The 22,529-nt window shown below is 44.7% G+C and overlaps 1 protein-coding gene across 5 annotated transcripts in view; it reads right to left on the reverse strand.

The window, feature by feature from the left end:
- The window catches only part of LOC122799579 (clathrin heavy chain 1-like), a 1,937,764-nt gene that overhangs the window by 880,259 nt on the left and 1,034,976 nt on the right, over positions 1 to 22,529 (reverse strand). For all 5 annotated transcript variants that reach the window (XM_044068726.1, XM_044068727.1, XM_044068725.1 and 2 more), the window contains one exon: positions 466 to 649. In XM_044068726.1, coding sequence (XP_043924661.1) covers positions 466 to 649 — 184 coding nt within the window. The remainder of the gene's footprint in view (positions 1 to 465; positions 650 to 22,529) is intronic.

The raw sequence follows: 22,529 nt of genomic DNA on the forward strand, positions 1-22,529 counted from the left end.
GGCGTACTGCAGTGGTGATGTCACTTCACCCCTGACCCCAGAAAATACAAGCCCATCAACCTGATGACACTCATAAGCAAAGCCATGGACATTATAACCAACCTGGTTAAACGATGACATCAAAAATCTCATCATGCTAGACCTACAGTCATTTGATTTTGTTAAGAGAACACTAACTAATCTGGTTAACTTCTTGGATGCTGTCAACAGCTTGTGTTACTGTTTCAAAGCTCATAATCTACCCCCCCCCCCCATAGCTTGAGGGCTGTTTACAGCTTCTTTCCTCTTGTGATATACCATCCCCCTTTCCATGGGACAGCAATACTGGTAAAAAGCAGCATCTGAAATTACCAATAAAATTGAAGTTCGTAGAATGAGTTACAAACCTAACCAACCAATGCTCTACGTAAACAGTAGAAAAGGTGCAGGACTGCATTTCCCTTTTAAAACTTTTTTCTGTCTTACCTGAATAGCAGATGTATTCACATCAAACTTTCGAAATATAGCAAAGGCCTCTTCAAACAGCTCATTACTGATGGCAATGTTTGCAATATCAGGAGCATCATAGTTATCCAAACGGTTGATGTACTCCATGACACGTGTGCGATCAGCTTTGATTGCAGTCAGAATTAAAAGATTCTGGAGATTTCTAACAAAAGTGTACAGGTTACAAAATCAGATATACAACTCTCAATGATATCATAAAACTACACACACATTTTAAGATGGACAATGAAAGTTCATGCAAACACTAGATGCAGTTTAAAAGGCAAAATATGACCTACACTAAACAAACAGAAATCTTTAGCACCATGGATGCTTAAGGCAACTTCCAATTATACTGCAGACTCAAATGAACCTTATGTACAATTCAGAAAGTTTCAAAGTATCGTATGAGTAACAGCCACTGCACAACCACAGCTATTCTACTAATTCTCAGTCCAGATTTTCTTGTAGTGTAGTATTACATTCCATTTGCTTGATGGCAGGAAGTATGTTTGGTCTGTGCTTTCAACTGCAGGTAACATATTGCCTCTTCCCAATCTTAAATTTTTTGCTCATCTTTTTTCTGCCTGGCTTGTTGTCCTCACAAATTCCTCAGTGAAGTCGCTCTCCAACATCCATCCTGATTAATCTACTGTAACCAAACGTGCTAGTAAAAATCCTCAGTGCTGTAATTCCTCGGTCAACAGCTAAACCAATATTAGTTTAAAAACATCCAAATATTTAATAAAACCAAACCCAACCCAATCATAGAACTTAGCACTTTCAACCCTCAACTAGTTTTATATTTCGGGATTTCCAAGTCCCAAAATATAAAACTAGTTAAGGGCCAAAGCACAAAGTTCTAAGATTAGGTTGAGTTTGGTTTAAATAAATATTTGGATGTGTTTAAACTAATTTTGCCTTGGAGTACGTTTCATCAGCTGCTGACAGAGGAGTTACAGCACTGAGGATTTTTACCAGCACATTTGACTATGTTGGCTTTGTTTTTACTCTGTGGTTCCTAGTTTATATCCTGGTAATCTAGTCAACAAATCCTGTCCATGAAAAAATAGTACCAGAGATCCAGGAAGAAATTAATCCTCACAATCTACTGCCTGTGTCCCTTCCTCCCTTCTCTATCTTTTCTACTCAGTATGAGCCCTTTACATCTTCAAAATTAGCTCTGTGCTTTTGTGAACAAATTGTGGCTCTGTTTTTGACTGTGGTCATCTCCTACAGCCTCTTATCTCTCTTCCCTTACATCTTGAGTATCTTTCTGGTAGCTTTTCTATGGATTACTTACAGCAGCCTAATGTTAAGTTTCTGGAATGGTCTCCAGAACCATATGTAGTACTGAAGGTATGATTTAAATACAGCCCTGAAGAGTGGAAATGTTACCCCTCTGGTTTTGGTACCTATCCTCCTAAGGACAAACCCTAACTTTCCATTTGCTACTGATTCCAATGCGCTATTACTTATCTCCTGGTAGTTGAACTAAGGGGTGATTGCACCACCTCCTGATCTGCTGCCATCAGCTCAGATTCCCGCAGCTTTTGCAGTGGTCAGCAATGGTCTCAGACATGCTACTTCACTCTGCACTTCAACATTTCTGTTCAATAAAACGACTTTTTAGCCTGTACTTCCACTGCTGAGGGACTGACAGTATCATACCATATCCCTTTTGAAAGGCAAAAAAAATGTTGTGTCTTACCATAACGTTCCATCTGAGTTGTTGATCATCTTCAAGTCATCACTGATGGGTTTGGTTCTGAGCCCTCGGAACAGAGCCGGCCTAATACCAAGCTTGCGTGCACCAAAAACTCTCAAACTAAGCTGCTACCCACAATGTCCTCCTTCCAGTTACCTCAGATCGAGTTTGCATGCAACATATAGAAGAAAAACAAAAGACAGAGGCCATCTCTGCGCAGAAACCCTGAAACACCACAAGGACCCAGAAGATCCACCAGGAGCCTTTGGTGGGGGACGGTGGGAGGGTGTGATGACTGGAAGATCAACAACTCAGATGGAACGTTATGGTAAGACATAACTTCTTTATCTGAAGTTGTTAATCTTCTTCTTATTCATCACTAATGGGATAGAATCCCAAGCTACTTTGAGAACCTGGGTGGCCCTTATGAAAGAACATTCCTGAGAACCATTGAGCCGAAGGCCGCTAATTCCCTGGAGACCAAATCCAATTTGTAATGCTTGATGAAAGTATGGGGTTTAGCCCAAATGTTTGCTGCACAAATGTCATCCATGGAAGCCCTGGAGTGAAAGGCTACTGAAGTTGCGATGGCCCTGGTTGAATGAGCTTGGATTTGAACAGGTTTTGATTCATTCGCTATGGAGTATGAAAAGGTAATACAATCTCTGAGCCATTTTGATAAAGTAACTTTTGATAAAGCACATCCCATTCTTGGTCCAGCAAAGGAAATGAAAAGCTGGTCTGACTTGTGGAAGGACTTAGTCCTGTTCAAGTAGAAATGTAGTTGTCTATGTACGTCCAATGAATGGAGGCAGTATTCTCCCTTGTTGGAAAAATTTGGGAAAAACACAAGGAGCTCAATGGACTGGCTAATAGAGAAGTCGGAAACCACCTTGAGGAGATAGGATGGGTTAGTACGAAGGGACACTGTCCTTATGGAAGATCAGATGTGGGCTGTTGATGCATAAGGCTTGTAATTCGGATATCCTTCTGGCTGATGTGACAACTACCAAAAACAAAGATTTCCATGGTAGGAATTTTAGATTACATGTCGCAGCATACTCAAAGGGGGGTAGAGCGAGAGAGACTGTAGAACCCGAGAGATATTCCATGTCTCAACAGGTTGCCTGACAGATCTGCTATGGAAAACTCCCTTGAGAACGGTCTTGCAAAGTCGGGTGGAGATGAGGAACGCCATCTGAACCAGTGTGGAAATTGGAAATAGCTGCTAAACGGACTCGAATAATAGAAGCTGATGCCCCATTGTCAAACAATTCAGAAAGATACTGGAGTACAGCAGCTTTAGATGCTGAAAAATGATCTATCATCTGATTATTAGACCACACAGCAAATCTTTTCCACTCGTCTCTGCAGAGTTTTCTGGTGGATGGTTTATCGAAGGCCAGAATAATATCGTGGACAGGAGAGGAGAGGGTTTCCTGCCTGGCGACTAACAGAAGTGAAGAAACCAAGCTATCAGCTTGAGTGGACAGATTTGGGGGAGTCAGCCCTTGTGGGTGAGATATTGGGTCCTGACGAGTGCCTGGGATCCAAGGAGGCTGTAATAGGTGAGGTCGGAGTAACGGAAATCACACTTGTCGAGGCCAGAAAGGGGCAATGAAGATTACTTTGCATCTCAACCGGATCACTTTCTTTAGAAATAGGGGTATCAAAGGTATCGGAGGATAAGCATGTGAAGAGACCCGCGGGCCAGTCGTGAGTCAAAGAGTCTCTCGGTGATTCCCCATCTGGGGGAAAGAGAGCAAAATAGCTGCTGCATTTGTTGTTTGAAGGGGAAGCAAAAAGAATGCAACAAGGCTGGCCCCAACGGCTGAAGATTTCTGCAGTCATGTTCGGGTTGAGAGACCACTCGTGTGGACAGAGGATGCATCTGCTCAGCCTGTCTGCAATCACATTGGAGCTCCACAGGATATGTGTTGCAATTAGAAAGTGGTTGGAAGCTATCGCCCATTGCCAAATTCGCATGGCCTCGCGACATAGGGGGTAGAATTTGGTCCCTCCCTGTTTATGTACCAGACGACAGACATAGTCCGACTGGATTGCAATTGTTCCCAAAGGAAGGAGCAGATGAAGTGCCTGCAGCTCTAACAGCACCATTCTTAACTCCAGTACATTGATATGCAAGTTGACCTCCAAGCTGGACCACGTGCCTTGGACTGACTTTCTCCTGGAAGTGGGCCCCCCCCACCCTACCAGGGAAGCATCCGTGGTCACCATGGCATCGGGTTGGGGAGTCTGGAAGGGGCAGCACCAAAGGTTTTCATCTGTTCTCACCCACCAGAGGAGATCTTGTTTGCAGGAATTATCTGGTAGTTTAGAGGATGAAGATTGGGTTATCCAATGGGATGAAAAGAACCACTGCAATAGTCTCATATGCAATCTTGCCAGGGGGACAATCGGGATGGCTGCCGTCATAGACCTCAGAGCCTGTAGAACTTCCCTTGCAGACACCTTCCTTCGACAGAGTATCACTTGTACTTGTAATCTTAATCTCTGAAGTCTGTGAGGAGGGAAGAGAGACTTAGCTTGTTTGGGTAATGAATACTGCTCCTTTAAATTCCAATTGTTGGGTAGGATGAAGGTTGGATTTTTCCCAGTGTATTGTGATGCCTAGAAACTCCGCCAGTGCTAGAGTGTAGCGGAGGGCCATGACCAGTTGGTGGGGGCGGAGAGGAGCCAATCGTCTAGATATGAAACACCTGGAATCCCTGAAGTCTCAGTTGAGCTGTTACCACTGCTAGGCATTTCGTGAACACACTGGGGGCCATCGAGAGACTGAATGGCAGGGCTCTGAATTGGTAATGATAGGCTTCCATCCAGAAGCGAAGGAGACTCCTGGAGTGCTTGTCCATTTTGATATGATAATATGCATCCCAGAGATATACAGAGCACATCCACACACCCTCCCGAAGAAAGGGGAGAATGGATTGTATTGTGACCATGCGGAACTTGGTCTGAACTACTGATTTGTTTAGTTGGCTGAGGTCCAAAATGGGTCTCCAGTCTTTCTAAAGCTTCCTCTTCCCTTTGACTGGGTGGAACATCGGGAAGGCATTTTGGAGGTCTTGGGTAAGAGATTAGAGGGATGTAATAACCTCTGGAAATTATTCTCTGCACCCACTGATCATTTGTAATAGAGTGGCAGGCAGCTTGGCGCAGAGAAAAATGAGCTCCAACTGCTTCCAGAGGAAAGCAATCGGGCAGCGCTTCAGGAGCACTGATAAGGTCGTCCGGAGAAGGAATACCTGGAGTCCTGATTTCGGGGACCCCCTCTGCCCGTAAAAGGGCATCTTCCATTATTGGAACCACCTCTGCGGGAATCCTCACCACGTGCACTATAGAAAGGGCCTTGAGATTTTTTGTGCCACATCCTTCTTCTGGTTCCTGGAGAAAGAGTGCTGAGGTTTGGAAAAATGCAGGCCAACGGCAGGCAAGGTTTTTCCATTATGCTCACAACTGGCTAATGTGTCCTTCACTTTAGAATCAAGCTGGACGGTTCAACAGGGGCGTTTAAGAAGGAAGACTTGAAGGTGCAATAGGGGCGTTTAAGAAGGAAGACTTGAAGGTGTCAGCGAAGTCACAAACGTGCATCCAGGCGTGGCGTCTCATAACTACACCTGCACCCGTAGCTCTAGCAGCCCCTTCGGTTGCATGGGACAGCAACCTCATGGACGAGTTGGAAATAGACTCTAGGGTAGCAAGATGAGAAGCAACCTTATCGCGTGCCCAATCAGAAATTTGACGTGCGAGGGTTCCAGAGAGTTCAGAGATGAGATCTCTTTGAATTACATGGCACATTTTATGAGGCTCCAGAGACCAGACAACAAAGGTCGCTGAAACAAAAACTCACTTCCCTAGCCTGTCCACCGCCCGGGACTCTCTGTTGGGTGGATGGACAGCTGGACTTTCCTCCACAAGGTCCTTTTTTGAAGCAGCCGCAACTACCATAGTGTGCCTACTGGTAAGCCTCTAGACCAATGGGGCTGTTCCTCTGGAGGGACAAGTATCTTGTCTGATCTCCAGGGAATGGCCTCAATGGTATCAGGGCTCTTCCACGCCTGCAGCACGATGAGCTTAACTAACTCATCGGCGGGGGGGGGGGGGTCACCCAAGAAGTAGAGGGGCGAGAGCGGAAGGCCTGTAGGAATACGGATTCCTCTGAGGAAGGGTTGGAGGGCTTCCAGTCACCCCCTGCCTCAAAATTTCCAGGATGTCTCCAAAGGAGACAGTCAGGGGGTGACTGCGGGGACCCTTCCCCATCATCGTAGTCTATATGCTTAATGAGGGACTCCTCCGGGGAGTCCATGTGTTTCCTCTTACACGCCTGTTTCCAAGGTGGTTCTTTTCAGTGGGAGCGTCTGAAGAAGACTCAGAAAGGAGGTTACCCTGTACAGGGGTTTCCCGAGGCTTGTGCTCTCTGTGTTCTGGGGAGGTGGCCTGAGATAGCTGCAGCTCAGAAGGAACAGTGGGAAGGTCCAATGTAAGAGGGGCACCTCCTGAAGCAAGCACCCTCTCCATCACCCGAAGGCAGGCCCGCCCGAAGAGGAATGGGAGCCCGGAACAGAGAAAGACAATTTCAGAACCGGGGTCGCGGCCCACTCCTGGGGACTGCTCCCAAAAAGCAAAACCAGGGCAGGTGTCACCCCTGGATCCGAAGACGGAACTGAAAAAACAGCTGGAACTGTACCTGGAGCTGGGGGTTCCACCACCCAAGCATGAGATTGAGGAAGGAATGGTTCTGAAGGAACCGAAACCCAATGGAGCCCTTGGAGCCTTAGAGAAGGTCACTGTTGGTGCTGAGGAGAGGATTCCCCCCAAAGACATTGGAGCTATGGGCCTCAGAACCTAAGGGTCCAAGGGAAGAGAATACATGGGAGTCATGGGGGCAATGGACCCAAAACCCGGAGTGGGAAGGGTCTTAGGAAAATTTGTAATCCCTCTGTCAGCAGCTGATCGAACAGGTGCACCACAGCCAATTCAGACAGACTCCTGGTGGACCTTACTGACACTCCTGATGGGGAGTCACATCGGTCCAAAAAAGGACTAAAGGCTTGTCCTGAAAACGGATCCAAAGACGGGGAGTACTGGGTCTGTGGTGTAGGAAAAGTCAGCACCGAGGCTTCCAGTTTTGAAACAGGCAAAAGGGGGACTATCAATGCCGAGAAAGGGCTCGGAGCCAAGGGAATAGCCGGAGTGGAAGTCAGTATTGGTTCCAAATAAGCCATCAGCACAGACCTCGGAAAGGAGATGGGAAACGTCGGTGCCGAGGTAACAGTACACAATAAGGCTGGAGCCAAAATCACACCCGGAACCGTAGCAGTCAGTGCAGAGGCCAGCGCAGATGCAGAGACCACTGGAGCAGAACTCTGAGCCGAGGAGGTGATCTTGTGCTCCATGGAAGACTTCTGGGCCTTATGCTTATGAGGCTTGCCATTATCACCAGCCGGTGAAGAGGGGTCAGAATGAGGACTTTTTTGTCCTTAGATGGAGGGATGGAGGAGTTGAGACCTCCGATGCAGAAAGAGCCTCAGTAAAAGGTGAAGGAATAAGGCCTTTCAAAATAAGATTATTTTTTCTCTCATTCAGCATCCGCTGACTGAAGCTGGCACAAATCTGGCAAAGAGGCTTCACAGATAAGTGGGAAACCCCAAGAAAATAAGACACAATCATCATGCAAGCCACTGTTGGGGAGTTTACCATTGCAGGAAGTGCAATGTTTAAACACCGAAGTCTCTTTTTTGTTTTCAGACATATCTAAAAAAACAATACAACAATCCAAAAGGTTAGAGAAATGGGAGAAGAGAAAATACCAATAATGGTATTAAGAATACCACGAGGGTAGAGAAAGGCGTTTACCAACAATGGTAAGGGAAAGCTACCCATGGGTAGAGCTAGCTATAGAAAAACAAGGTAGGAAGAGTTTTTGAAGAAAAAATTCACAAAATATAATAAATTCTCAGAAAAAAACAACACTTAGCTGGAGATCTCGATGAAACACTGCTATATGGCTGCACGGCAAACGAGATCTGAGGTAACTGGGAGAAGGGCATTGTGGGTAGCAGCTTAGCTCGAAAGTTTTTGGTGTACGTGAGCTTGGTATTAGGCAGACTCGGTTCTGAGGGCTCAGAACAGAACCCATCAGTGATGAATAGGAAGAAAATAAACAATTTCATATCTACCCTTTCAGAGGAGGAATGCCTTCCAATGCATTCTCTTTTGAAGTTACTGTCCTCTGAAGGACAAGAGTTTGAATCCATTTTCAAACTGGGGATGTCTTGGCTGCAGTCAGGGCTGCACACTGTCACACAGCCGGGTTTTTATATTTTTTTAACATTTAATTTTCTTTCCTCTTGCATTACAATGGATCTGAATATCCAAAACTTCCCTTACAGCAAGTAGTAAAACCATCCTATGTATAAAAGCATTTCATTAGCAATGTGCTTTACTGTAAAAAATCACCAACGTAATAAAAGATACTTTAAAAATACAGCACGGAACGCTCAGAAGATTGCAGCTTTTAAAAACAATGCAGTGTTGTTCACTACAATACACAGCTTTTTTTTTCTTGTACTCATTTTATACAAATAAATGTGTAACTTTCCATGCACTCATTTCATTTGCCAAATGGTGTTTGCCAAGTAAAAAGATTTCCATGCACATACTTTGCAAGTTCTTGGCAGGTATGGAGTGTGTTCTTTAGCAGTGCAAAAGCTAATCACAAAAAAGGTCCATAACAAAACTTGAAACTCCATGGCAAATTGTCATAGAATGGCAGAAACTGTAAAGGATAATAAAAGGCTTGGATAGCATATGCTTCAAAGATGAGCTGTATACAAGAATAAACTAAAGAGCTGCTGAAGAGCACAAGGAAGAGAAAGTATTAAAAGGTAAGGTTGCAATATAAAGATCCCTGCAGATGGTAAGATGGAACCTATCAGAAAATGAGCAGAAGGTTGCATACCAGGAGTACAAGGAAGCCAGGATGATCAAAGTCAAAATGATAAAAAAAAAAAAAAAAAAAGAAAGAAATAAAGGTAAAAAAAAAGTAGACAATAAGGCACTGAAGGTCCTGGAAGAACACATGAAGGCAGAGGACAAAAGTGGCACTTAATGGTAACTCCATATGACAAAAAAGGTATAAGGGAGACTATGTAGGAAGGTGTCAAGAGGGCAGGCAAGTCGAAGCCAGGGACATCAGTGGCTTCATTGGTACAGTGACTGTAGTGGACAACCCCCAACAGTTATAGTTGGACGTGTCCCCCCCCCCCCCCCGACTTCACCTGCTTTTCAAACAATCCTCAAAAGGGATATTGGCAAAGCAGATTGCATGTCAAAAGATAAAGCTTCAGGTTACAACCAACAGAACCCAGGATCAACTAGCTAACTGGAAGATGCAACAGCTAATCAGGAAAGATAGGATTAAGTGTCCAACACTGGCTTGGCTATGCAGGAAGAAGAGATGTCAGCCAAGCAGTACATCTGCATCTTATAGCAAACACTGGGCATGCTCAGAAAAACGCTATGTCTGCACTGTGGTGTCACGCCAATGCAAGCTGCCAAACCTGAATCAAGTACAAAGACATACAAGGAATTTCTGATGACTGCCTGGGATGTTAGCCCATCTCAATGGCTGAAATTACTGAGATAAGGGGGTGACACCAAGCAGGCAAGGAGTGAGGAAAAAAAAAAAAAAAAAAAAAGGAGAGAAAAAAAAGTGAGGCCTGTTACAGGTCACTTTCAGGTCTTGCGTTTAGGGAGTAAGTAATGATGGTGGCATAAAGGACTACAAATGATTTCAGCCAAATGAGCCACTGGATTTCACTTTATAATCTCGAAATACTGAAAAATCTAATTGCAGTATTTCGAGACTATAAAGCTGAACTTCCGAAATAGCAAAACCCCATAACCGTGAATCCGGAAATGTCGAATTTGCAGTTGTGGTGGTGTGCTACATAATTGTGGGATATACTGTGTGCTTGATTTACGGTTTGGTATGTGGATATGGTTGGAGATTCAGGTTAGTTTATATTTTTTAACGGTTATGGGTAGGGAGTTGAGTGTATGTGAGTGTGTTCGGAAGTTGTAAGGTATGGGTTAGGGTAGGTAGGTACAAGTATGAGTGTGTAACTGTTGAAAGTGGTGGTGTTTGTACATTTGTGACGTGTGCGCGTGAGGGGACTGAAGAGAGTGTGTTGTGGTGAGTTTACTGTCTTTTTCTGTTTGGTGAGACCTCGGAGTTAGTATATATAAGTAGAGGGGATTGGGGGGGGGGCTTGCCCCCCCCTTCTTAGATGTAGGGTAAGTTTATTTGTATTGCTGTGTTTGTGTGTGTTTTGTTTGTTGTAATGTGGGGAGGTCAGTGTATGGTGTGTTTACGTTCGCTGTTGTGACTTCAGCGGTTTTGGGCTGTCTGTGTTTTGGTTTTTCAGCTTTATAGTCTCGAGATACTGAAATTCGATATTTCAGTATTTCAAAATTATAACGTGAATCCGAGCCATTACATTCAAACTCACTATAGCAAATGATCTGGGAGGAATTCCCACTGCAAAGGATTAACTGCTGGGATTTCCTTTTCTGCAGTCCTTAATTTGGGTATTTTCTTTCATTCTTGTTTTCTCAGAGGCAGGTGACAGCATTATGCTCAGGGCTGGGAGGCTATGCTCTGCATCAAGTACCCTTACTTCATATTCAACCACTGAGTGAGAACCTGAGAGTAAAACAAACCAAAGACAAACAAAACACTAAACTGAAGCTCCAACCACAGCCTCTGGATAGACTGCCTAAAAATAAAACTGGCAGTGCAAGGGATAACAGTAACCACTACAGAAATATTCCTGGTATGGTGAATTCATACCTGTTGTATCTGCCATTAGGAGACCTCAGCAGTAAAACAACTTATTCAAGTTGCCCAATCTGCCTTATCTAGTTTAGAGTCATGGGAAACCGCAGTCAAACTCAGCAGGAAAACAACAAGACAGGAAGTAAATCCTGGATGGAAAGCCATTAACACAAACGAACACTGTACTAACACGTGGCAATATGAAAAGTACAGTTGTGTACACTTACCATAAATGTAGATGTTCAAGTGTATTCACTGCTGCAGTCATTACATTTGGGTAATCCTGCTGGCAGGTTGCCCTCAGATGGCCTGAATTCCAAAGTCCTGGGCCCTATGTCGGCTGCTGTCACCCCTTCCCTGACCGTCAGGTCGTCAGGGGTATAAAAGATGCGGCCGACTACATTTTATATATATATATATATATATATATATATATATATATATATATATATATATATATACACACACACACACACAATAGTGAATACACTCCAACATCTACATTTATGGTAAGTGTACACAACAGTACTATGTTCTTAGTGTTTCGCTGTTGCAGTCATTACATTTGGGTAGAGTCCCAAAGCTATGGATGGGAGGCTGGAGCTAAACAGCATTAGGCGCAGCTATGAGGCCCTGCAGAACTGCAGTGGCAAAGCCTGCCCTGGATTTACAGTAGAGTGGCAGATGATAATGCTTTGTAAAGGTATGCACTGAGCTTCAAGTAGCAGCCTCTAAAATGTCCTTGGTTGGTACTCCCCTGAGAAAGGCTGCTGAAGTGGCTGCAGCTCTGGTTGAATGTGGCCTAATGCCCTTAGGCACTAGCTTGCCATGGTGTAAGTAGCAGAAACGAATGCAGTGGCCTACCCACTTTGAAATAGACTGCTTTGAGATAGCCTTTCCTTGTGATCCTGCAGCATATGCCACTAGTAATTGTTCTGTCTGAAAACTTTGGTTCTGTCCAAGAAGAATCTAAGCCGTCTGTGTACGCCCAAAGAATGCAGAATTCTCTCCCCCTTGTTCTGTGGATTTGGATAAAAAGTTGGCAGATGAATAGTTTGGTTAAGAGCCACACTGAACACCACCTTAGGCATAAATGTTGAGTTTGTCCTCAGAGACCCTGTCTGGATAAAAAATGATAAAAGGTTCCACAGCCATGAGTGCCTGTAGCTCTGAAACTCGTCTTGCAGAAGTTATTGCTAGGAGCAGAGCTGTTTTCCAAGATAAAAACTTTATATCAGCAGTAGCAGCTGGCTCAAAAGGAGGCAGGGTTAGTTTTTCCAAGACATAGTTGAGGTCCCCCATGCAGGCATTGGTGATCTCCTTGGAGGCCTTAAATTTTTGGCTCCTCTGAGGCACTGTTTTAATAAGGGATGAGAAAAGATTGGTGGCTCTGTATTGTAATGAGCCAAAATGGCAGAGGCCTGAATTTTAATAGATGAAAAAGATAAGCCTTTGTCCAGCATCTCAGTTAAGTATTGCAAAATCTGAAGAATATTTGGCACAGCTGTATCAGTTCCTTGTGCCTGGTTCCAAGCACAGAATCTCTTCCATTTTCCAGCATAAGATTTTGAAGTACTAGGCCTTCTGGCCTCCAAAATGACATCCATCACAGCTTTACTGAGGGGTGTGGTTTGTATGACTACATTATCCGCCATGCTGCCAGGTTTAAAGTCCTGAGATGGCTGTGCAGGATCTAATTGTTTTGCTGGGACAGTAGATGAGGTATTTGAGGTTAAGGTTCAAGCTGGGCAATGAGACAAGTTCTTTAGGATTGGAAACCAGTACTGACGGGGCCAGTCTGGGACAATCAGTATCATTTTTGGCTTCTACTTTCTGACCGTTAGGAGTACCTTGTGGAGGAGAGGCAGTGGGGGAAAGGCATGGTTTTTCCAGCTGAAAGATAGAGCATCCACTTTCCATGCTTGTCTGTGATAAGTCCTTGTGCAGAATCTTTTTAGTTGGTAGTTGTGAGGGGAGGCAAATAGATCTAAGTCCGGGCATCCCCATTTCCTTGTTATCATGCTGAAGACTTGTGGATCCAGCTGCCACTCATGGGGATCCATGAGGTTTCTGCTTAGTTCGTCTGCCAGAGTATCTTTCCTTCCTGGCAGGAATTGTGCCTGCAGATGTACTTGGTAAGTTAATGCTGTGTCCCACAAAGTCATGGCTAGTCTGCAAAGGGGGTAAGAATGTGTGCCCCCTGCTTGTTTATATACCACATGACCGTGGTGTTGTCTGTCTTTATCAGTAGTTGTCCCGGATGAAGTAGGTCCTTGAAGGCTGTCAGGGCATTCTGAATAGCTAGCATCTCTTTTTGATTGATATGTAGATGCATTTGGGTTGAGGACCATGTGCCCTGAATGCATCTTCCTGCCATGTGGGCCCCCCAGGCATAATCTGATGCATCCGTTGTTAGTGTTTGCCTGGCTGGGGGTAATGTGAATGGCTGTCCCTTGTTTGGGTGACAAGCCTTTGCCCACCATCGAAACTCCTGTTGTAGGCAGGGAATGAGAGTAACCATTGTTTCCAGGCTGTGGCAATGTTGAGTCCAAACACTTTTTAGGTACCATTGAAGTTTCCTCATATGCAGTCTTGCATATGGAATTAGTAGGATGCAGGATACCATGAAGCCCAAAGCCTGCAAAATTTTTCTTGCAGAAAACTGGGCCCTTGTTACCAACATTTTGAAATAGGTAGTCAGTTGCCTTTGTTCGTCTTGCATGAGATAAGCCATCTGGGCAGTTGCATTTAAGCTTGCACCCAGGAATATTATCTCTTGAGAGGGTACTAGTTTTGATTTCTTTTCGTTGACTGTGCACCCTAGGCATGTTAGAAGTCTTTTCACAAATGCCAGATGCTGTAGAAGAATGTCCTTGTTCTCTGCTTGAATTAGACAGTCATCCAAGTAAGGATATATTTGTATTCCTCTTTGTCTGCAGAATGCAATTACTGGTGCCAGGCACTTTGTAAAGACCCTGGGCGCAGTAGATAAACCAAAGGGCAGTGCAGAGAATTGGTAATGCATTGAGCCAGCCTTGAATCTGAGGTATCTTCTGCATGATTGTCTGATTGGGACATGCAGGTATGCCTCTTTTAGGTCTAGAGTCACCAGCCAAGCGTTCTTGCCCAGCATGGGCAGAAGCTGCTGCAAAGTCATCATCTTGAATTTTGGTATATCCAGGAATGTGTTCAGAGTAGATAGGTCCAGTATTGGTCTCCAGGTCTTGTTCTTTCTGGGTACCAGGAACAGTCTTGAGTAAAATCCTTGCCCCTGTTCTTGCTCTGGTACTTGTTGAATGGCCCCCATGTCCATGAGGGATGTGACTTGTTTTTGAGCCTCTGCCCATTGATTTTTTTTGGCAGATATGGCCAGCCGTTTGCCTTTGGCAGGGTATGGAAATGGAACTTGTACCCTTGCGACACAATATTTAGAACCCACTTGTCCTGGGTTATAATATGCCAATGTTGAGAAAAAAAGTGCTAATTTTCCCCCTAAGGGTGCTGCCAGGAGATAAGTGCTTGGTGCAGGCAGGGGGAAGTCATTGGGACTGTCCTGTATGGTTGTGATTTGTCTTCTTCAGCTTTGGAGGTAGTAGCACCCCATTGCTTTGACCTGTAGGAACCTTGCACCTGGGATCTGCCTCTAGGGCATCTGGGTCTGCCCCTTTGAGGTCTGTCTGACACAGGAAATGACCAATTCTTAGTAGGCCAGTGTCTACTAAACCTAGGTGGCTGTACTTGTAAAAAATCTTTGACAGTTTCCATAAATTTAGCTTTGTCCTCCATTTTCTTTAACACCTCCTCTGCCTTAACACCAAACAAAGTATCATGCTGTAAAGGTGCATCTAATAATTTAACTTTGACATGATCAGGCAGATTTTGTTCCTTTAACCAAGCATCCTCCTAATTACAGAACCCGTAATTGTGGCTCTGCAGGAGGCCTCCAAAGAATCAAAAAGTACAGTTTTGTACCTACCATAAATGTAGATGTTCGAAGATCCACATTGCTGCAGTCCTTACACTTGGGTAGTCCGCTGTCCTCGGTCGGCCCGAATATCAAAGTATAAGGCTGACGTCGGTCAAGGCGCATTTGACTGACATCAGGACGTCAGGGTACAAATGCGCATGACCGACGTCATATCCTCAGTCTTTTCTTGCCCCAGATGTCAGAAGACCCTAAACATAAAGGTCAAAACCAAAAGACAGCAAACAAACAACCAACCACCCTTGCACTAATTATATGTACAAAATATACAATATACACAATATTTACAACCCAACCCACACAACCACCTCTAACTACAGAGGGAAGGAGGGAGGGTAAATTGGACTGCAGCAATGTGGATCTTCGAACATCTACATTTATGGTAGGTACAAAACTGTACTATGTTCTTTATCTCACATTGCTGCAGTCCTTACACTTGGGTAGAATCCCAAAGCAGAGGTAAGGGAGGATGGCCAAACTACAAGGAAGCAGGAGCTGCCAAAATGCCCTGCAAAACAGCAGTGGTAAAACCAGCCCTGGATTTAGAGTAAAGTGGTAGGTGATAATGCCTAGAGAAAGTATGCACTGAACTCCAAGTAGCTGCCTCCAAAATATCCTTGGTTGCCACTCCCTCAAAAGGCTGTCAAGTGGCAGTAGCCCTAGTGGAATGAGGCCTAATCCCAGCTGGAATCTCCTTGCCATGATGGGAATAACAGAAAGCAATGCAAAACCCAATCCACTTAGAAATAGTTTGTTTTGACACAGGCTTGCCCTGAGAACCCAAAGCAAAAGAAACAAACAACTGCTGAGACTGCCTGAACCCTTTAGTTCTGTCCAAATAATATCGCAACTGCCTGTGTACATCTAAAGTGTGCAAAATCTTTTCCCCTTTATTTTGGGGATTTGCATAAAAAGTAGGCAAATGAATAGTTTGGTTTAAAGCCACACTAGAAACCACTTTAGGCATAAAGGAAGGATTAGTACGTAAAGATACCCTATCCTTATGGAAAATCAAGAAAGGCTCAACCGCCATAAGGGCCTGCAATTCAGAAACCCTTCTTGCAGAGGTAATGGCCAACAAAAAGCAGTCTTCCATGATAAATATTTCAACTCAGAAGTAGCTGCAGGCCCAAAAGGTTGTAGAGTGAGTTTCTCCAACACAAAATTGAGATCCCAAGCAGGAGTAGGAGCTCTTCGTGGGGGTCTTATATTCTTTGCCCCTCTAAGAAATTGCTTGAACAAAGGATGAGAAAACAATGGTGGGTCACAATCATAGTGAGCGAAATTGCTGCAGCATGAACCTTAATAGAAGAGAAAGACAAACCTTTGTCCAGTAACTCAGTAAGATATTGAAGAGCCACACTCAAATTAGGCTCAGAAACATCAAAATATTTTGCTGCACTCCAAAATAAAAATCTCTTCCATTTATCTGCGTACACTTTCCTTGTACTAGGCCTTCTAGCTTCCAAAATAACATTCAAAACTTGCTGAGGAAGTGGAGGCCCACTATGGTTCAAAACAGAATATGCCAGGCTGTTAGGTGCAGAGAGTGAAGCTTGACATTGAGCAAATGGCTGTCCTCCTGTGACAACAGGTGTGGAATCGAAGGCAAAGGCCATGGAGGCTTCCGTACCAGACTTCTCAGTAATGGGTACCAGTGCTGTCGAGGCCAATCTGGAGCTATCAAAATCATCCTTGGCTTGTCCTGTCTGACATTTAGAAGTACCTTTGGGAGGAGAGGCAGAGGTGGAAAGGCATACACATGAAGATTGCTCCAATTGAAAGAAAGAGCATCCACTCTCCAAGCTGTGGGATGAAACCTTTTTGTGCAAAACTTTGGCAGCTGATGGTTTAGTGGAGAAGCGAACAGATCTATGTCTGGAGTTCCCCATGACAGTCAATTTCTGAAATACATGAGGATCCAATTTCCACTCGTGGGGATCCATAATTCGTCTGCTCAACACATCTGCTAAGGAGTTCTGTGCTCCTGGCAGAAACCTTGCCTGAAGATTGAGCTGTAAACTGAGAGCAGTCTCCCACAAAATCATTGCTTGCCTGCATAGAGGATAAGAATCGTTCCCCTTGCTTGTTGATGTACCACATGACAGTTGTGTTGTCTGTTAGAATCAACACCTGCCCTGGAAGAAGTAATTCCTTGAAAGCTATTAATGCAAACTGGACTGCTAACATCTCCTTCATGTTGATATGTAGATGTTGTAGTCTGGCAGGCCACTTGTCTTGTATCCACTTTCCATTTAGATGAGCTCCCAAGCTTTGTCTGAGGCATCTGTCGTTAAAATCTGACTCGCCTCTGGCCGGGTCACAGAGAGTCCCTTGTTTAGGTGACATTCCTGAGCCCACCACAAAAATTCCTTTTGAATGCAAGGTATTATTTGAATGACAGTGTCCAGATCCTGGCAGTGCTGTGTCCATACATTTTTGAGATACCATTGTAGCTTCCTCATATGCAGTTTGGCATTGGGAAACACCAGAATACAAGATGCCATGAACCCTAAGGCTTGAAGGACTGTCCTTGCAGTCAGCCCGGACTGATGAGATAGTTGATGGAAGTAAAGGGATAGACTCTTTTGTTTGTCCGGGGTTAAAAGGCCATCTGGGATGCTGTATTCAGTCTCACACCCAGAAAGCACATGTCCTGAGAGGGTACTAGACTGGACTTTATTTTGTTCACAGAATACCCCAGGCATCTTAGCACTGCTATCACATATTCCAAATGATGAAGAAGCTCTTCCTTCCTTGAGCCAGAATCAGGCAGTCGTCCAAATAAGGATAGATCTGAATTCCTTTTAGCCTGAAGAAAGCTATCACTGGAGCCAGAACTTTCGTGAACACTCTGGGCGCAGTAGATAAGCCAAAGGGCAATGCAGAGAACTGATAGTGAGAAGTCCCAGCTCGAAAACGCAGATACTTCCTGCAACTTAGTCTGATAGGAACATGAAGGTAAGCCTCCTTGAGATCCAAAGTTAACATCCAATGTTCTTTGCCCAGCAGAGGTAAAAGCTGCTGCAACGTCAACATTTTGAACTTGGGAATGTCCAGATAAGTGTTGAGGATAGATAAATCCAAAATTGGTCTCCACGTGTTCCCCTTCTTTGGTACTAGGAACAGGCGAGAATAAAATCCTAGGCCCACTTCTGGCATAGGGACCGGCTGTATGGCCCCTATTTGGAGCAACAGAGAAACTTGCTTGTGAGCCTCTATTCTTTGTTGAGGAGGAACGTCTGGCATGCCTTTGAAAGGAGGCAAGGTATGGAAATAAAACCTGTAGCCGTGGTGTATGATATCCAATACCCATCTGTCTTGGGTAATTAAACTCCAATTTTCTTTGAAAAGTGCCAACCTTCCTCCCAAAGGTGCTGCCAGGCAGAAGGCTCTGGCAGCTGAAAAGGTAGGTCATTGGGTCTGTTTACGAAAGGACTGACCCCTGCCCTCACCAAGACTGTGCAGGAGAACTCCCTGTTCTAGGCCTGAAAGAGCCCTGAGCTCTGCCCCTACCACGCCTAGATCTACCCCTAGACTGGGAATCATAAGAAGGATACGCCCCCCCCTTAGAAGCCCAATTTCTACAAAACTTTGGGGGCTGGACCTGCAAAAAATCTTTAACAGTCTGCATAGACTTAGCCTTGTCTTCCATTTTCTTTAAAACTGCCTCAACAGGAGAACCAAACAACACGTCAGATTGCAAAGGAGCATCTAAAATCCTTGTTTTAACATGGTCAGACAAATTCTGATCCCTCAGCCAGGCGTGCCTGCGAAGAACTGACCCAGTGGCAGCCACCCTAGACGAGGCCTGTACAGCATCAAAACCACATTGCAAAGAATGCTTACCCACCTGTTCAGAAACATGTACTAAATCTTGCAACTCTTTACAATCAATACCTTCTGCCAGAGCATCAACCTTAGACTTCAATTGTGAAAGGAGATAGTTTTGGTATTTCAACATGTGAAACTGGCAATTCAAAGCCCTCATAGCAAGAGTGGAAGAAGTATAAACTTTCTTTCCCCATCTATCCAAGGCCCTGGCCTCTTTGTCTGCAGGAACCGGATTCTTTACAACAGAAGCCTTAACACCTTTAGGCCCCTGGCTAACAGTTTCTGGGTCTGCCCTAGGACTCTTAAGATACTTATGAGCTTCAGGCACCCTGTAATACCTATCCGGTTTAACAGGAGCAGGAGGCAAAGAATCAGGATTAAGAGAAGCCTCTGTAAAACATCTTCCACTACATCCAAAACAGGAGGTATAGCCAAAGGCCTATGCTGGGGTAAAACAAAAATTCCTAAGCCTTTTCCTGGAATCAGAGAAGTCCTGACCTTCCCACTTAAAATGCTCCCTCATGGAATGAAGAGTTTCTGAAAAAGAAAAATCCTCAGGAGGATAAGCAGAAGGAGTAGAATCATCCACATCAGAATCAGAATAAGGAGAGTACTCCTGCAAGTCTTCAGCCGAAGACTCTGAAACATCTGAAGCCTGCTCAAAACTCCCTAGCTCAGGCTCCACCCTAGGTCTCTTCTCAGGAGGGGGCATAGAACCCCTAATCAAAGTAATCAAATCTTCTGCCATTTTAAGCATATGCTTCTTGGGCACAGTTCCTGAAGAGCTAGGGGTAACACCAACTGAAGCTAAACCTGGCCTGCCCCTGGGAGAAGCCTTGGAAACAGAAGGAGAGGGCCTAACCACCCTAGGCAGGGAGGGGAATATAGTAACCTGAGAAGCCCCATCAGCCTGGCCTGCCTCCTGAGAGGCCACATCCTGCAATAACAAAGTCTCTCCCTGGGATCCCAAAGAAACCTCCGGTGGAACCACCGGCTCCACCGACACCTCTAAAGAACCGGCGTCCGGTACTGACGGTTCCTCTAGCCTAGGTTTAAACTGCTTTGTCCTTGCGCTTCTTCGAAGAAGCGGGCGTCGGAGCATCCGACGGCATTTTATAATTGCACCGCTTCCCGAAGACTAACCTGGCACAATCTAATCTTCTCTTAATAGTGCGCTTATTCAATCTAGCACAAGAGCGACACCCAACAACGTCGTGCTCAGGCTCTAAACAAGGAATACACAAAGTATGGTAGTCTCTATGCGGTATCTGTTTCCCACAAGAAATACAATTATTCACTTTTTCTGACATCCGGTAAACCACTGAGGCAAGAAAAAACTAAAATATTCCCAACGGGGTACTTAGCCAACTTTGACTCGGTCTGAAACTCCGAAATCGAACAATTTCAGAACGCCAACCGGCACTTGCAACGCTGCTTCTGCATCGGACCATGCGGCAAAAAAGACTGAGGATATGACGTCGGTCATGCGCATTTGTACCCTGACGTCCTGATGTCAGTCAAATGCGCCTTGACCGACGTCAGCCTTATACTTTGATATTCGGGCCGACCGAGGACAGCGGACTACCCAAGTGTAAGGACTGCAGCAATGTGAGATGAAGAACATCCACATTGCAAAGTATGCTTTCCAACTTGTTCAGCTGCATGCAATAAATCCTGCATTTCCTTGTTTTCTGCACATTCAGAGTTTAATAACATTTTCTGTTTAAGCAATGCCATGATATGTTGCTGATATTTGAGCACATGAAACTGACAGTTTATGGCCCTTATAGCCAAGGTAGCATATGTGTAAACCTTTTTTTCCATCTATCCAAAGCCCTAGAATCTCTATCAGAGGGGGTAGGGTTTTTTGCAGCGGAAGCCTTAACTCCTTTTGGACCCTGTGAAACAGTTTCAGGGTCTGCAGCAGGGTTTTTAAAAAGGAATTTATGAGAATCAAGAACCCTGTAATATCTGCCAGGCCTAACAGACGCGGGAGGTAAGGAGTCAGGGGCAAGACTAGACTCCGAAAACACATCTACAATATCTAACACAGGTGGAATGGCTAGTGGCCTGTGTTGAGGTAGTAAAAGGAAATCCCTGAGCCTCTTTTTAGATTCTGAAAAATCTTGGCTCTCCCAGTGGAAATGCTCCTTCATGGTATGCAAGGTTTCCCCAAATGAATAGTCCTCTGAAGGAGAAGCTGAAGGCATAGATTCTTCAGCATCAGAATCCTTATGGGGGGGGATATTCCTGATCAGAAGAGGAATCAGAAGAAATAGAAATCTGATCTGAAGATTCATAGTTAGTCTCTTGCCTAGGCCTCTTATCAGGAGGGGGGATGGGAACCCCTGATCAAGGTAATTAAGTCTTTGGCCATTTTCAGCATCTGTTTTTTTGGGCATAGAGGCCTGTCCACGTGGCTCTTGAGTTTGTTTCTTTGCTTTAGAAGGTGATTTGGTCTTTGCCTTTGAAGCTGAGGTTGGTTTAATGTAAAGATGTTTAGGTCTGAATACACCCTCAGAAGCCGGTGCCTGCTCAGCGGCTCCAGACCCATCTGAAGGAATAGTATCCAAGGCTCCAATACCTTGAGTTTCCAGCGGCATGGCCGACTCCAGGTGGGAGTCGGTAGCGGCCTGCGTCTCTAAAGTAGCGGGCATCAGGGGCTGCAAAAACGCCTCACTGAGAGCTGGCGACTGGCTTAGGAGAAGCTTCATCTGTTTTGGGCCTCTGTTGTCTATCTCTCTCCTTTTCTTTGTGTTTTTTGTGAACTCTGGTAGTCGGATGGCTATCCGACGACATTTCTGGATAATTAAACCGGCATCCAAAATAGTTTACAGCAAAATCATACAGACGCTTAATACAGCATTGGTTAAATCTAGCACAAAACCGACAACCAGCAATGTTATCAGGGCCTAGGCAAGGAATACAGTAAGAATGAAAGTCCTTATGAGGTATTTGCTTTCCATAAGAAATACAATTATTAACTTTTTCTGATATCGGTCTGCAGCAAGAAAAAAGTTTCCCCAACGGGGTACTTTATTCAAGACTTCGGATCTGAAACTCGAACGAGAAAATTTCAGGAGTTGGCCGACCGGCACTTAGAACTACTTCTGCTTCGGGCACCGCACGGCAAGAAATACTGAAGAAAATGGCATCAGCCGCATCTTTTATACCCCTGACGACCTGACATCAGGGAAGGGATGACAGCAACTGACGCAGGACCCAGGACTTTGGAACTCACTCTGAGGGCAACCTGTCTGCAGGATTACCCAAATATAATGACTGCAGCAGCGAAACACGAAGAACATCGTCACTAATCCATACTGCATCATCTGTGGTATATAGGAGGAAAAGGGGGATCCATAAATTCACCACCCATAAACAGGTAAGTGCATGTAAAAGGCATTCAACCAAAAATCTGTATGGACACTAAAGTGCTATGTGAAAAATGGTATGAACTGCACCAATGTGCCGCCTTTGGAAGAAGCGCAAACAAGATAATTACAACTCTTCTGAGGGAGGCAGGAGAAAGGCCAAAAGGTGAAAGCTCAGAATACTAAATACATGAATGCTAAAGAAAGCCTACTGCCCTCAGTCACATCTCAAACACCACCACCATGTGAGGTCTAGAAACAAAACAAATGTGGCCAAAATAA

The sequence above is a fragment of the Protopterus annectens genome, chromosome 4.part0 (assembly GCF_019279795.1).
Source record: "Protopterus annectens isolate FY-2018-M chromosome 4.part0, PAN1.0, whole genome shotgun sequence".
NCBI lineage: Eukaryota > Metazoa > Chordata > Ceratodontiformes > Protopteridae > Protopterus > Protopterus annectens.